At 54.2% G+C, this 14,130-nt stretch overlaps 5 protein-coding genes across 5 annotated transcripts; 2 read left to right on the top strand and 3 right to left on the bottom strand.

Annotated features, from left to right (window-relative positions):
* Window positions 1-294: 294 nt before the first annotated feature.
* Window positions 295-3,680, bottom strand: STEHIDRAFT_119175 (protein phosphatase 2A regulatory B subunit). The gene is made up of 7 exons (XM_007301083.1): window positions 3,474-3,680; window positions 2,887-3,415; window positions 2,629-2,825; window positions 1,708-2,564; window positions 1,550-1,651; window positions 961-1,486; window positions 295-896 (listed from the first exon to the last, which is right to left on the bottom strand). Exons 1-6 carry the CDS (start codon window positions 3,495-3,497, stop codon window positions 1,189-1,191), a joined length of 2,007 nt encoding a protein of 668 aa, XP_007301145.1. The 5' UTR covers window positions 3,498-3,680; the 3' UTR covers window positions 295-896; window positions 961-1,188.
* Window positions 3,681-3,836: 156 nt separating this feature from the next.
* On the top strand, window positions 3,837-5,260 carry STEHIDRAFT_153955 (uncharacterized protein; the record flags this gene model as incomplete). The annotated part of the gene is made up of 5 exons (XM_007301082.1): window positions 3,837-3,843; window positions 3,896-3,973; window positions 4,027-4,070; window positions 4,126-4,640; window positions 4,717-5,260. The coding sequence occupies 5 exons, from the start codon at window positions 3,837-3,839 to the stop codon at window positions 5,258-5,260; spliced, it is 1,188 nt and encodes a 395-aa protein (XP_007301144.1).
* A 1,081-nt stretch (window positions 5,261-6,341) lies between these two features.
* STEHIDRAFT_166375 (citrate synthase) lies at window positions 6,342-9,220 on the bottom strand. Its single transcript, XM_007301081.1, has 14 exons — window positions 8,942-9,220; window positions 8,822-8,881; window positions 8,643-8,756; window positions 8,384-8,586; window positions 7,974-8,332; window positions 7,834-7,912; window positions 7,640-7,765; window positions 7,464-7,575; window positions 7,345-7,386; window positions 7,241-7,277; window positions 7,130-7,167; window positions 6,986-7,016; window positions 6,851-6,916; window positions 6,342-6,781 (listed from the first exon to the last, which is right to left on the bottom strand). Exons 1-14 carry the CDS (start codon window positions 9,017-9,019, stop codon window positions 6,747-6,749), a joined length of 1,380 nt encoding a protein of 459 aa, XP_007301143.1. The 5' UTR covers window positions 9,020-9,220; the 3' UTR covers window positions 6,342-6,746.
* Window positions 9,221-9,468: 248 nt separating this feature from the next.
* Window positions 9,469-10,857, top strand: STEHIDRAFT_92870 (uncharacterized protein). Its single transcript, XM_007301080.1, has 4 exons — window positions 9,469-9,629; window positions 9,732-10,124; window positions 10,247-10,509; window positions 10,581-10,857. The coding sequence occupies exons 1-4, from the start codon at window positions 9,539-9,541 to the stop codon at window positions 10,608-10,610; spliced, it is 777 nt and encodes a 258-aa protein (XP_007301142.1). The 5' UTR covers window positions 9,469-9,538; the 3' UTR covers window positions 10,611-10,857.
* Window positions 10,858-10,906: 49 nt separating this feature from the next.
* On the bottom strand, window positions 10,907-13,942 carry STEHIDRAFT_74653 (uncharacterized protein). Its single transcript, XM_007300538.1, has 7 exons — window positions 13,862-13,942; window positions 12,396-13,806; window positions 12,282-12,345; window positions 11,924-12,223; window positions 11,691-11,819; window positions 11,436-11,631; window positions 10,907-11,364 (listed from the first exon to the last, which is right to left on the bottom strand). The coding sequence occupies exons 1-7, from the start codon at window positions 13,898-13,900 to the stop codon at window positions 11,014-11,016; spliced, it is 2,490 nt and encodes an 829-aa protein (XP_007300600.1). The 5' UTR covers window positions 13,901-13,942; the 3' UTR covers window positions 10,907-11,013.
* Window positions 13,943-14,130: the final 188 nt, after the last annotated feature.

The following is a 14,130-nucleotide window of genomic DNA, read 5'->3' as shown; positions in this document are numbered from 1 at the left end:
TGCTCGATACGATGCGAATGGGAGTTGATGTGGTAGATGAAAAGTGAGGAGGGGCGGGCAGAGGGGCTGCCATCTTTTATAATCGCTTTTCGACGTTCTGTCGTATTCCAGGACGTTCCTTCCGGCCTTTTCGACGCCCTTCGACCACTTTCGCTGACGTCGGTTTACGTCAGCAGCACCCACCCCGCCACCGCCACCCTCCGCCCTCTGCCCGCAGCACGCACACACCACGATGCGGGATACCCCTCGCCCATTCGAGAACGTTCAGTCCGAATCCGGAACATGTTAGAATTGCGGAGAATCGTAGGATCAAAAAGAACAGAGCGAAAGAAGACTAAGACTAATAAACGAGTGTGGGTTTTCGACGATAGGTAAGAACATATCGGGACTATACTAACTGGTAACTAAGAACGCCGTCTATACTACGCACGCGGGGCCACAGACACATCGTCCAGGTCGAACAACGGAGAACACTTCACGCAGTACAGGAGGCCACATCCGCGAAACTCATATGTACACCGAATGTACTTAGTAGACAAGTGAACGCTCGAGGACCGGCCGCGAATATAGAACATCCCAGCAGCGACAAGGGGAGGAGATGGCAAGGATTGTGTGACAAAGAATTCGTAAGGTAGTTGTCGACAAACTGCGAGTGTGAAGAAAAAGACACAACTATGGGAGAGGCATAAGCGTTAAAACGACGAGGCGAAACGAAACGAAAAATCACAACTCCGAGCAGGGAAACAGCGTGCAAGATTTCCGAGAGAGAGAAAGAGAGGATGAAAGATATCGTCCGAACGGACATACTCATGATGATAACAGCGACTTACTCCCTCATGCAGCTCCTCCTTCCAGGCTCTTGTGCGCTTGCAGATCACGTAGGACCGTGGGGTCAACTGGACAGAGGCAGTTTACTAACTCGCATTCAGAGAACAGACTGACAAATGGGCTAGTGCTGACCTGGCAGGACACTTTTTCGGCGCACATGCGGGCCCGCACCTGTAGGCGACTGTGGCGGAGCGGCTCCAATCTCAGGTAACGGTCGCTGCAAAAGCCGTGTCGATTCGATTCGGTCGTTTTTTCGATTGTGCGAAGCAAAGATAAAAGAAAGAGCATGGGTCGTGCAACAGGAATGGGGAGAGAAGAAAGAAAGGGAGAGAGAAAGGGAAGAAAGAGATAGAGAATAAATTAGCCACTGCCAAAGGTATGCAACTGCTGTTGTCCACTGACATCCATTCCAGGATCCGCCATCGGTACTCTCTCTATCCCCGTATCATCCAGATCTTGTGGCACTTCTCCGTCGATGGACACCGCGTTAAGCTCCATCGAGAGGTCCATGATGTCCAAGTCCTCCGGTGGTGGTGGCGGAGGTGGAGCCGGCTCGTCCTCCGCAAATCCTTCGGGCAGATGACCGTTTGCGTTCGCCTTTGCCTTCTCCCGAATCTTGAGCCAGCCTTCGTACTTGTCGACCATATGCTGCCGCTCGCTATAAACAACACGTCGCGTCAGATGCGATCGACAACCGTAAGAGAAGAAAAGGGCAGCGCACTCGATTCTCCTCTGCTTATACTGCTGCGTAACCTCGTCGAAGAGATCAGGGTTCAGCTCCATGAACAGCTTGAGCGCGTTGTATACCATCCCGTGTATTGTCCTAGTCATATCGCGTCAGCAAGATGCGTATTCGAGCAAAAGAGAAAAACCACTCGCCGGTTCCAATGTGATTTTGAGTTCTGATACAACGCAGGGAACACGATGGGTAAAATGACGCCCATATTGTCGCTCATGAGGTTCACGATGTACTCATTGTTCCAATAGTACAACGCCCTCTCCGCCACCTGGAAATGCTGACTGTTGATGCACCTCGCGAGCTGCTGGAACAGCGGCACCTGGATCTTTTGGAACTCTGCGAAATCGATGACGTCGAGGATCTCTTCCACCTCGCTGAGGAACATGACCTCCTTGGGCGAGTTCACTTTGGGCCAGAACTTGAGGAGGCCCATGACGACATCCTCCGCGAGCGCGGCATCCTTTTCGAGGAACTGAACGACACAGTACGCCAGCTGTGGGTGGTACATCGACAGGCTCTTCACCTTGTGCAGCGGGAGGAGGGCGCGCATGAGGAACGCCTTGTGTTCCTCCTTCAGCGGCAGAGCAAAGCCATTGATGATGGACCCAAGGATCTCCAACAACTCCGCGATTCCGTTGTGCCGCTCGGTCTCGTAAACGAAGTGATAGAACACGTTGTTGATCGACCGACGGATGGGGGCCCGCAGGTTCAGGAACTTGCCGTAGATTCGATGGAGCGTGGTTTTAAGGAAATCGCGTTCACGGGGATCTTCCGAGTCGAAAAGCTCGAGGAGGTTGAGAACGAAGGTCTGATCGATGTATCGCTTGGCGAGGTTCGTGTTGAAGTCCGGGCTCTCGACGAAACGGAGGAAGAACTCGTATACGATCTTGAGGTGAGGCCATGCGAGTTCGAGAACAGGCTCGTCCTCTTCCGGGTCGAAAGCGTCGCCCGTGGGATTGACGGGCGGGGGTATAGCTCGGAAGAGATTGGTCGCGAACTAGGCGAGGGAGAGCGAGCTGAGGATTACGGTAGGGGAAGCGAGGTAATAATAAATCACATACCATCTTCACTACCTCGGGGTATACGTTCTCAGTAATGACGCTGCGCTGCGTCGTGATATACTCTAGCATCTCGTGCAGAGTCTGAGCCTTGATTTGTTTGCCTTTCAGCTCGGAGCTGGCGTCGTTGAAGTCGAATAGGACATGGCATTGGTTCAATTTCTTGATGAAGAGCTGTGGCCGCTCGGCCGGAGGTGTTTCTAAGAGAGATAGATAAGAAAGGGCATATGAAGGAGAGATGTGGATCTAGTGAGGACATACCGAGGAAGGGAGGCAGACGCTCGATCTCGACTTTCTCGGAAACGACGAAGCGACTGCTCCTCTGTTTCCTCGGCGGCTTGCCTACCATCGGGATGGTATCCTTTGGGCCCGAGCGGAGGCGGTTGAGGGTACCGGCGCGGGGAGGAGTGGCGGAGCCATCAAGACCTCCCAGAGACGTCCTCTCGATTCCATCATACGAGCCCGAACGAACATTGGGGTCCGGAGCGGAGTCTGGACTGGTGACGACGATGGGAGGCGCGGGGGTGGTCTTGTCGTTGTAGGGGTACTTGCGATCTGTCGAGGACTGAGAGGAGCCGGGAGAGGCGGTACGGGTGAGAGATGAATTGCTCTGCGAATTCAAAGAGTGGTTGCTGCTGTTATTGGAGGAGAGAGAGGAGAGGGACTGTTGTGCAGGCGGTTGGGGGTTTGGCAATGGCTTTGAAGTGTTCGGAGGAGGATTTGGTGGAGAAGGTTGGGCGGCTGGCTTGGGATCCTTGTTCTTGGACGAGCTCGAGTCCTTCCTGTTGAGCTATAGAAAGAATGCAGATAAGCAAGGCCGAATATAAAAGATAATGTAAACGACGAACGAGTGTCTTCTTGAAGCTCTTCATGGCGAGCTGGAGGGGGTACGGGAGAGAGCTAGGTGGCGGACCGGGATGAAGAGAGCAATCGATGTTCGTTACCGCGTTGCAGCGCTGCCAGCAGTCGGTGTTCCCCACTCGGCGTGGACGTCGCCCGCGGGATCGTCGAGCACGATGGGGGCTGGGATGGCGACGGCGTAGTTGGCGGCGGCGGAAGAGTCGTCGACAACGGTGGAAATAGCGAAGAATGTAAGGAGCGGACTGCGTAGCACACGCCCAGCTGATCCGGCCTGTGCAGATAAATAAGACTAAAGCGGCGGCCTGCGCGAGTTGCACGCTTCGCCTCCTTCTTGCTTGTCCTCTCCTTCAATGGCCGGTCCGTCCTCTCTCTCCTCCTCCTCGTTCTAACCTAATCTGCTTTCTGCCAGCCATCTATGCCGTCTACACCTCCCCGACCCACCCACCGATACCCAACCATCTCCCGACCCTCATCGTCACCCCCCACGGTACGCCTCTGCTGTTCCACTGCGCACTACTGTCCTTGCTCATCTTTCTCTAGGTCAACCCTCGAACATCCTCTACTCGTATCTCCACACAAACTTTGTATGTTCTCGTACTCAGAGTATATGTCTTGCAGTCTCTGACCACTACTGCACAGAATGCCGAGAACTACCTCTTGACGCCCTCTCCCCAAGGCGACCTCTGCGTTGCCAAGCTCTTCCCGCCGCGCCCAAACTCCAATGTCCCAGGCAAGGCCACAGCGTCCGACCCAGGTCACTCGCACTCCTCGTCCAGCACACGGATCGTCCGCTGCGAAGCCTCTCGCAACCTCAAATGGTCCATCACGAACACAGGCGTCATCTCTCCCATCTACAAGCTCTCTCTTCCTGCCCCAGACTCTCCAGACCTCCCCCTCTTCCAGGTCTCCAAACCGAACCCGAATGCCGCTTTCTGGAGCATGTTCTACTTCGCCTATGCCGGCCACAACATCCCACCAAAGCGCATCGAATTCGGAAAGATACAGAAGAACCCGCCCGGTCCGAACGGCGGTGGCACAAGGATCACCATCTCTGGGAAGACGCCAGAGGAGAAGGCGGTCTGGCAGACCCTCGGTGAGGGCAACGAAGACTGTGTCGAATGGGTCGTCCTCTGCGCAGCTCTCAATCTCCTCGAGTGAGTCTCCCCCCATCCATCTCCCGCCCCTCCATCCCACCCCCACTCTCCAACTTACGCCACGTCTCCTTGACAGCGATGAGATAATCAAAGCAGCAGAGAAGAATCCGCCTCAGCCTGCTGCGTCCCCCATGCCAAACGGTCCACCGATGCCAGGCCCATCTCCAGGAGGAGGAGGCGGTCCCCCCTCCGTGCACGGTCGTGCTCCAGTCTCCCTCCGCGACCCCGGTGCCGCCCCTCCTCCCCAACAACACCCGCCACCCCCTCAACCGCACCAGATGCCCCCTCCCCAACAACACCGTGGCCCACCGCCACCCAACGCCGGCCGTGGTTACCCCCCACCCGGTCCAGGGGGCCCAGGGGGCCCACCACATGGCGGTTTCGCCCCTCCTCCGCACGGCGGCGGTCGCCCTGGAATGATGCCCCCCGCCGGCTCGTTCCCGCCTAACCCGAACATGCAGGGACGGGGGCCGCCGAATGGGTACCCTCAGCCGCAACAGTTTCCTAACCCCGCGCCTGGGAGCATGTTCAATGCGCATCCGGGACAACATCCGGGGCCACACCAGGGTCAGCCGCATCCGCATCAGCAGCAGCAGCAGGTCCCTGTCAGACGATTCTAAGTTAGGTTCAGGGCAAGGCAAGGCAAGGCAAGCAAGGGCTGGACTGGACTGTCATCGTCGTCGCTGTTGTTCTCATACCCCAATTTTCTTCTCTTTTTTCTTTGTCAAGCGAGCGAGATCGATTTGTGGTTCCCTTTGCAACTCCTGTTTGCATTCGAGTATCTATTCTATCCAGTGGCTGGTCCTCGTTCTTTCTTGTAAGGCCCTGTCCTGTCTGCGAGCTCTCTTTCTCTATCCTCGTCTTCGTCTTCCCGGTTCTTGGTATCAATATTGTGCACAAGCTCTTCCGTCCATCCACCCATCCGTCCATCCCATTCTCCCTCTCCATCCCACCCCATCCAATCCAATCGTGCCATGCTCTACGAACCTCTACGAATCTCCATGTGTGGCGTGGCGTGAAGTTTGAACATTTGTCTGTAAATATGTAATCCAGAAACAACCAAGTCAGCCCTTCGTTCTCTCTTTCCCCTCTTTTCTCGTTCTTTTGCGTTCTCGGTTTCGCGTGTCACTTGTTCGGCTTCTCCGTGTCACTTGTTCGGTTTCTCGTGTCACTTGTTCGGCTTCTCGTGTCACTTGTTCGGCTTCTCCGTGTCACTTGTTCGCCTTCGATTTTCTTTTCTTTTCTTTTCTTTCCTTTTTCTTTTCTTTTCTGTCTGATAGGGTATCGTGCGTCAATGAAGTTATTTTTTTTCTTGTCTTTGAACCCGTCCAAGCTCCCACTCTGTTCTCTTGGCGATGGAGTTGAGGGTTTCAGTCGTTCGTTCGGTCGGTGGTGGTGAATTGTGGTAGCACGACAAGAAATTGTGAAAAGGTCTTAGTCCTACCGTTGGTCTTGGCCTTGGTAGCTCGGCGTCGGTCGAAGCGTCCATGCATTCATGCGCGCCCACTCTGATGTTCGCTAGTCGGTTGCTGGACGGTGATATCCGCGCAGTGCACTGTCGGGCTCATGCACTGAGGGATGACCGCCTCCCTCGTTCGCGTATTTGGAGGGCTCGCGGGTAGAAGGAGAAGGACCATGACCGTACTGTACTGTATACAGAAGGACCATGACCATATGTTGACGTCGGATCTGAAATCGGAGGGGAATATACACCGTATGTGCTATGTTACTGACATGCGAGCAGCTACTTAGCCTCCAGTTCCCTCAGTCAACGAAATCATATACATACGTACTCTACATCCACCGGCACCGTCACTGGCACAGGTTCCTACCAGCCTGAGTAAAAGTTTGTCAAATATCGTACATACATACATTGTCGTCGGCTCAGTGAATCCACAGCATAGTCCCACACTCAGGCTGATCCGAAACGACACCCGAGGCCCATGCGCCCATCCCGACTCCTCGAACCTCGCTACGAAAAGGTTGGCAGTCGAGCTAAAACCCCCCAGAATGAAAGTGACTTGGGAAACGCCGGCAATGCAAAGCGAGGCGAGGCAAGCGAAGCGAGTGAGGACGCGGCTAGGCTAGGCTCACGCTTCCTAGCTCTTAGAGCAATTTCTCGAGCGCATCCATGGAGAGCGCTATTAATTGAGATGCAGCAAAGACATGTCAGCGAGGAGAGACGAAGATACTGATCATAATTGACGTACATTTCGGACGTTCGAGTGGCAGACCGAGCGCGCGTGCCCAGACGAGTTGGGTCAACGCGCCGAGAGCTGCGAGCGAATACGTTCGTACGTGAGCAATTAGTATAGAGCATCTAGAGGGCAGGCGACATTGTTTACCTCTGGAGACGCCGAAGATGACGGTGTAGTACTATATTAAATGACAAAACGGACGTGCGTTAGATTGAGAGCCGTCGAAGTGAGAGGAAGTGGCGCGTGGAAAGAACGGCGGCGAGTTTAACTTAAGGAAGGAAGGATACGAACTTTGAATTCTGTGAGGCCGTAGTGATGAAGAACGCATCCTAGAGGAGATTAAAGATCGTGGGAATGTCAGCTCGGAACCCTAAACTACTCAATTTGTCGGATATTGCATACCTGAGGTGGCGTCAACGTTCGGCCATGGGTTCTTCGTCTGCAAGACACGAGTGAAGCCTATCAGTACCGTTCTGTTTTCTGTACGTGGTCCATAACCCACTCACTTTGCCATGTTCAGTCAACACCCCAGGTGCGACCTCATACGTCTATCGAGTCCGTCAAGAAGCACATCAGGCTCGTCCGATCCGCGCATCAGCACCGATAAAACACCGCAATAAAATACCTTCTTAACCATCTGGACAATCGGGCTAGCGAGCAGCTCCGGTCTCGAATCGCAAAACTCCAAAAGCGCGACGAATCGCGGGTCCGACTTCCTCAGCACTCCATGTCCGTACCTACCATCGAGTTAGCCACGCGAAGGATGTTATTGAGAAGGAAAGGGGAATGGATGTGACGCACCCTGGAACGACTTGCCCACTCTTGAGCGTTCGCCAGAGGTACTCCTTGATGTGTTCATGCGTGACGTTGTCTCCGATCTCTTTCTGCATGAGCAGTTGCCAGCGGAGGACTTCTTGGTTCGCGAGTCTGGTATAAAGTGTTAACAACTATGAGGACGTGGCCGAGCGGGAGGATAAGACGGCGACGAAATTTACCCGTGAAGAGGGCCCGCTAATGCGAACAAGGCAGCGGAGTATGAGAGGTAGGGATCCGACAGCGTCGAGCCCACCAAATCTGTAAGCACGCGCATGAGCATTAGACTCTTGAATGCCTACACAGGTTTAAGAAAACCCACGAGCAGTATGAGCAGACGCATTCCCTCCCTCATGGTCTCCATGGATCGATATATACAGTCTCAAGTACTCCATCAAATCCTTATTCTCCCCATAGCCCAGCATATTCGTATAGTTTCCGACCAGATCGAGTTCCTTGTCGAGTGCAGGGATTGCTTGGCCGGGCTTGTATACATTCCTGTAGATACGTGCGGCCAGAGCAGGGAGTCGAGCGATGAGGTTGATGCAGTCTTCGAGTGTGTAGGTCCAGTAGTCTGTCTTCTTCATGCCGCGCTCGTAGGCGGCCTGGAAGGCAGAGTCGTGGTTGAGAGCGGCGACGCCCATGCCGAGTTGTGTCATTGGGTGGAGCGAGTTGGGCAAACTATTCATGCAATGTTAGACAAGGAGCAAGCTGGAGAAGGGGTGGACGCACGAGTCGATGAGCTTCTCGACAGCTACTGGGAGGTCGCCTTTCTCTGCGAGCTCGCGGGACAGTTGTCTGACCTCGGCTTCGGTGGGGATCTTGCCCGTCATGAGCAACCAGAGCATACTCTCGGCTATGATCTCTTTGCCTCCTGGAGCTGCAGGTAGCTGCTGCTTGCAGTCGGTGATGCTCAGACCATGGAATCGAATGCCCTGTACCACGGCAATGTCAGAACATTATTTGTGATAAATGATTTCGAGTAGCTCACCTCGTTAGGATCAAGGACCGAAGCTTCCCAGAGCATGGACTTCAGTCCACGCATGCCGCCAATGACATTCTCGACCTTGATATCTCCGATGACCTTCTGGGAGTGTTCTGCTTTCTGCGAGCGATGGTTCGCGTTAGGCAGTGTGCACACTGAGAATATTGTTGAGTCAATCCACGCACAAGCTTCTTCAACTGAGCTTGCTTTGCAGGAATGACCTCCTGAAGGGCCTCCTTCAACGTCTAGAGGTAATACTGAGCTTAATACCGAGAACAACGTGTCTATTGATAGAAACGACGCGCCTTGGTAGACGCGAAACGTCTTCCCCAGGTGGCGCTCCTGGATAGGGGCTTAGCGGACAAGTACACTCTGTGCAACATATCGAGGAGCGCAAGAACTGGAAAGAGAAGGTGAAGATGCGGGATAAGTGAGGCGGGGTAGGCGAGGGCGGCAAGGATATATTCTGGCGCCCCGGAGCATACATGGCCAGCTGACCGCCGTCAACAATCACGGTGCAAGTTACGAGAGCGCTTGGGAAGCCCGTTCGGCTCGAACCGATCGGTGTGAGTGCGAACAAGGCCCAGTCAATCTACCCAGTCCGTCTGCGAGTGAAATCAATAGGTCAATTCTGAGCTGGCAGCGTTGCCCAAAGGGAGAGTCCGTGACGGTACTCGGAGCAGACATATTGTTCGAGAGAATAAGGACGGATGATTGTTCAAGTCACGGTGCGGAGAACTGGAAAGGGACAACAACGCCAAACAAACGCCTCTTGACGGAGGCGCGCGTCGAACGTGGCACCGTACAGCAAACACCGTCGACGTGCCACCGTTTGGTGCCAGCACACGTCCACTCCTCGTCCTCACCGTCTCCTTTTCTCCTCCATATTTCGTTCCGCCGCCATGGCGTCCGTCTGGGTCCCCGTTCTCTACGTTCTCATTCTCTTTGGCTCTTTATTCACATTCGGTACATATTACCGTAAACGTACTGCAAGTAAGCACTTCCACCATCACACCCGTCACGAATTTATCTCCAAGTGCACAAAGAGACTGTTGGGATTGAATTTATTCTGATTGTCATTGTATTTGTTTACAGCTAAGCAGCTGGAACCTTACTTTCCTCGCCACCTCGAACGAGACATCTACGTCACCCTCCTCAACACCTCAGATCCCCCCACACCCGACTCCCTCCTCAAAGCCGCTCTCATGCGTCGAGCCGTAACCGACATCACACGCATCCTCCGCGTTCGCGAAGACAAACCCGCGCTCCAAAATCTTCTACAGAAAGGCTCTATTGGCGATGACCTCTGGAACAGTCTCCTTGCGGCAGAGAAGGAGCTCGAGGCGGAGATCATCGAGGTCGTCGCGGAAGCGAACAGTTTCGTCCCGGGCTGGGGACAAATCATCTTCCAAACCGCGGGTGAGATGATCGCTAATGAGAAGACGAAGTCTGTATGGGACCGTCTACCTGAAATGCGAATGGAGAACGGTACGTCCGCGTTTCTCCCTTTCATCTCACTTTCTTCGCCCACACGCGCAGTGGTTGACCTCGAACGTCCCCTCCTTATTATGCACGCGTTGAATTTACCCTCCTGGGCCATGAAACATTAGAACGAAAGTATGGCCCGAGCAAGAGACACATACAAGTCCAAATGGGACCTGCCCCGTCACCACCAGTCGGTCCCAAACCACCCATTGCCGCAGGACCAGCACCCCCACCCGCATCCTCCCCCGTCACACCCGTCACACCCTCAAATATCAAACGTCCCAACGGTCTTGTGCCTGGTGCTATCCCATCATCCATCAGCAAGCCCGAGAGCGTCGCCGCGTCGAGCGATGGTGAAGGCTCTGTTGCTTCGAAGAGTACACCGAAGGTAAGCCTTTTAACGTTTACTTGTTTTGTTAGATCGGGCTTGCTGACACGGAACGAATTGGTGTTCGATAGTCGGGAAAGAAGAAGAAGGGCAAAAAGTAGCTGCATTGCACTGATATCCATACAACATTTATATATTGTCTCTCGGGGGATTCACGGGATATACCATGCCATGCGTCCCTTTGTCTGCCCTTTACGCGACGTACAGTCAAGTCGCTATTTTGTGGTGCAGGCAACGACGTAAACGTGCGATCCACAGAGGCGTGCATCAGCAACATATGTACGTAGCAGTAGGCCTTAGACCTCAGTCTCATGCATGCTCCTGTAAAAGTCAGCAGAGACAAATCTCACCAAAAGTCTAAAATCTAAAGTCTAGCGCCATCACCGGAAATGTATCCGCGAATGCACCCTCATTTATTAAGTGGTAATGCAGAGGACACAGCCAGAACAAGAGATCCACCAAGAGTAAAGGCAAAAACAACATCGCATCGCACAAATCACACATCTACTTCCCCTTCCCCTTCTTCTGCCTCTTCCCACTCGCACTCGCACTCGCACCACCCCCAATCCCACCCCCATTCTCCTCCGCATTCGCCAACACCTTCTCGATCTCCCCCCTAATCTCCCTCAAATTCGTCTTCAAAGTCTTCGCGTCCTCGAACTTGCGCGACGCCGCCGCCTGCTCCACGAACGTCTCCAGCAGCGCCTCTTGTTCGAGTAAGGGCTGCAGGACGTGGGCCACTTCGGAGTCGGGATCGATAGGCGCGGGCGCGGGTGTGGCGGGTGAAGAGGTGGAGGCGGGGGAGTTGGAGGTTGAGGAGGTTCGGGAGGGGTGTTTCTTTGGTTTGGGGAGCGACTGAACGATATAGAAAGAAGAAAAGAGAAATTATTATTAAATCTGAAGTGGGATGTCGAGAATATACTGACCTGCAGAGGGAACATATTTTTCTGCAGAAAAGCCGTCCCACGAGCGAGGATCGCGGCCTGAACACGATCTTGCGAACTCCCCGGTCCAGGAGTCGGCAGCGTCCGTATCCGTTTCGCAAGCGCGTCGTATTGCGCGAACGCTTCTAGCAGTCTCTTCCGTGCGGCGGAGGCCTCTACGGTAGGCTGATCATCGTTGCTATATGTGCGATGTGTTTATGAGCCGAGCGCGTGAAGAGCGAAGATGATAGGACTAACTTGAGGGTCATGAGGAGCTCTTGAAACAGAGGCAGAGCGTCCTCGATCTCCTTCTCCAGATTGATGAACGCATCGTAGAGCTTTGAGAACGTCGGGACCTGCGCAGCCTCCTGTGTATACCTATGTCGTCTTCATTCCCCACATCCCCAACCAAACCCAACAAAAAAAGAGGGATCGCGACGTTACAACAAGTTACACCCCGCGCGACTGAAGACGATACAAGAGAGACGCACAACAGCACCGGAGAACAGTCCCGACAGATCCTGACGCCTTTCAAAAACTTCTCCTCCTCAGCGGTGATGTCCTTCCCGGTTTTCTTTCCCTGAGCGGGCCCGACCGTGCTGCTCGTCCGCTTACGAACGCCGTAGTCCACGCCTTCGCCTACTTCTTCGATCGCCCCGGTCTTGGGATCAGCGACGAAGAGGAGGGAGCAGGTTACGGGTCGTTGAGGACGCTTGACAGGGAGAGCACAGACGATTCGTCCGCAGAGACGACAGTGATGTTTCCGGTTCGTTATGGGGTGGAAGGAAGCGCTATACGGGATTGAATGTGAGCGTTATGGTGGGAAAGGCCACGAAGGACGTGACTTGCGCGCATAGTGGACACTGAGAAACAGATGCATCCTCCTCCCACGGTGTGATGCTCTGTTCAGAGGCTACAATGTTGATTAGACTTAATAAAACTCTATCAAACGAACGTGCTCACCCCGTATATCTGCCTTACTCCCCGGTGCAGGCGTCTGGCTCGTCACAACCCCACGCCACAGGTCTCCAGCGTCCATATTCCTCAAATCCCGGATATTAAAATCGAAAATAGACGAAGCCCGCCTAATAGCCATCGTATTCGGTCTCTTCTCCGTCTCGGCCGCCTTTTCCTTGTTCGCAGGTTTATGCTCGCTGAAATGCAGAGTGATGAGCTTTTCGAGCCGACGCTCCAATCGCGTTCGTTCTACACGATCCACATCGCGTTTCTCTCGACGAGCGTCGAGAAACTCGTCAGTCCGAGGACGATAAACGCCTTTCGGCTGAAACCCGGGACGGTACGGCGCCGATTGACGAGGAGCTGCGGAGACACGTGTAGGTGTGGACGTCGTCGAGCGTGGAAGGGTAGTGGTACTGGGGGATGGAGAGTGGAAGCCAGAAGGTGGTCGGGAAGGATGAGTAGAAATAGGAGAAGGTGATTTGGGAGGAGGCGTGGGTGGATGGCCTTGGGACTGGGTTCCGGTTTGTATCGGGCTGAGTGTGGCGCCACGGCTTGGTGAAGAAGCGGAACTGTGTGGTTCGGGAGTGAGAGCAGGAGAGAAATTCGTATCCAGAGAAGATAGTGGTCTATCTTTTGCGGGTGGTTGTGGTGAGGGGCCGAGGGGAGAGGGTATGCGAACATTGCTGGAGCTACCGGTGGATGTTTCTCGAGAAAGTGGAGCCGCAGACAGACGAGCGTGAGATACATCGGAAGACAGTCTACTGCGTGGTAGCTCTCTAGGTGGAGCTAGTGTCTGCTCAAACGCTCGAGAAGACAGAGAGACAGCACGAGAGGGTGCTACGGCCGGTCGGAGTGGGGACGAAGGGAGAGCAGTGGACTGGCCGCGCAGAGGTACGTGGCGGAAGGTGGACGTTCTTCGTGTAGTTGACGCGGAAGGTGAAGGGGGAGCAGGCGAAGCCGAGGTTGATGTTGATGCTACAGCATTTGATTCTGGGATGGGGGGAGAAACAACAGAGATTCGGTTGATGGCAGGCGCTGCAAGTGATGGCTGTGGTGCTTGTACCGGGTTCTCTTTAGGTGGCGGCGGTGGGGTCAGTGACGGAGCAGCTTCACTCTTCTTGTATGTAGCATAACCACTCGTCAACGGTGCATTCTGAGTGGGAGAGCTGGCACGAGGTACAATGAGCACGGATGAGTCCGTGGAGGAGGAATATGACCGTGTGTGACCGTACTGCACCCCATTGCCATTGGGAGACAGCACTGAACTACCGTTTGGCAACGGTGGGTGAGTATGCGTAGGAGACGACGACGGAGGTGACAAATAAGAGCCGTTGGTCGACGGACGCGTCGGTGAAGGTGATGCAGGACCTGGGGATGTGTTCTGGCCGGACAGGTTGCGAGAATGTCTCTTCGACTGCAGCCCCTTGCTCTTAGCATTAGTTTCAACAACGCACCGCATACGAGCTCACCTTGTAAGCTTGATACGGTACGAACGGCGCTGTGTCCATTGTGTCCAACGGTACAAAGAATGTTGAGCTCCACTGGAGCCTGCAGGGAGGAGGGAGGATGATGGGCACAAGCAAGGCTTATAAGCCGCGCCTAGAATTACCTCCGGCTACAAGCCGGTTGTAGTGCACTACGATCAATCCTTGATGATCACTACGTTTACTTGTAGCAGTTCTGGTCGTTTATAAGGCCCGCGGCTAATTGGCGATGCTTCACTTCCTTGTCCCAAACG

Source organism: Stereum hirsutum (genome assembly GCF_000264905.1).
Source record: "Stereum hirsutum FP-91666 SS1 unplaced genomic scaffold STEHIscaffold_3, whole genome shotgun sequence".
Classification (NCBI taxonomy): domain Eukaryota; kingdom Fungi; phylum Basidiomycota; class Agaricomycetes; order Russulales; family Stereaceae; genus Stereum; species Stereum hirsutum.
This window is presented reverse-complemented; position numbering and strand designations above follow the sequence as displayed.

Excerpts from the sequence above, each read along its gene's own strand:
- STEHIDRAFT_166375 (XM_007301081.1), bottom strand. The coding sequence starts at position 9,019 with ATGTTGCACAGAGTGTACTTGTCCGCTAAGCCCCTATCCAGGAGCGCC. Across the intron at positions 8,757-8,821 it reads AAGCTCAGTTGAAGAAGCTT|AAAGCAGAACACTCCCAGAA; the intron begins GTGCGTGGATTG and ends CATCGCTCGCAG. Across the intron at positions 7,017-7,129 it reads ACGGCCTCACAGAATTCAAA|TACTACACCGTCATCTTCGG; the intron begins GTTCGTATCCTT and ends CATTTAATATAG.
- STEHIDRAFT_119175 (XM_007301083.1), bottom strand. The coding sequence starts at position 3,497 with ATGAAGAGCTTCAAGAAGACACTC. Across the intron at positions 2,826-2,886 it reads GCGTCTGCCTCCCTTCCTCG|AAACACCTCCGGCCGAGCGG; the intron begins GTATGTCCTCAC and ends TATCTCTCTTAG. Across the intron at positions 1,487-1,549 it reads TATAAGCAGAGGAGAATCGA|CGAGCGGCAGCATATGGTCG; the intron begins GTGCGCTGCCCT and ends TGTTGTTTATAG.
- STEHIDRAFT_92870 (XM_007301080.1), top strand. The coding sequence starts at position 9,539 with ATGGCGTCCGTCTGGGTCCCCGTTCTCTACGTTCTCATTCTCTTTGGC. Across the intron at positions 9,630-9,731 it reads TTACCGTAAACGTACTGCAA|CTAAGCAGCTGGAACCTTAC; the intron begins GTAAGCACTTCC and ends ATTTGTTTACAG. Across the intron at positions 10,510-10,580 it reads CTTCGAAGAGTACACCGAAG|TCGGGAAAGAAGAAGAAGGG; the intron begins GTAAGCCTTTTA and ends GGTGTTCGATAG.
- STEHIDRAFT_74653 (XM_007300538.1), bottom strand. The coding sequence starts at position 13,900 with ATGGACACAGCGCCGTTCGTACCGTATCAAGCTTACAAG. Across the intron at positions 12,346-12,395 it reads GAGTAAGGCAGATATACGGG|CCTCTGAACAGAGCATCACA; the intron begins GTGAGCACGTTC and ends TCAACATTGTAG. Across the intron at positions 12,224-12,281 it reads TCTCAGTGTCCACTATGCGC|CGCTTCCTTCCACCCCATAA; the intron begins GCAAGTCACGTC and ends AATCCCGTATAG.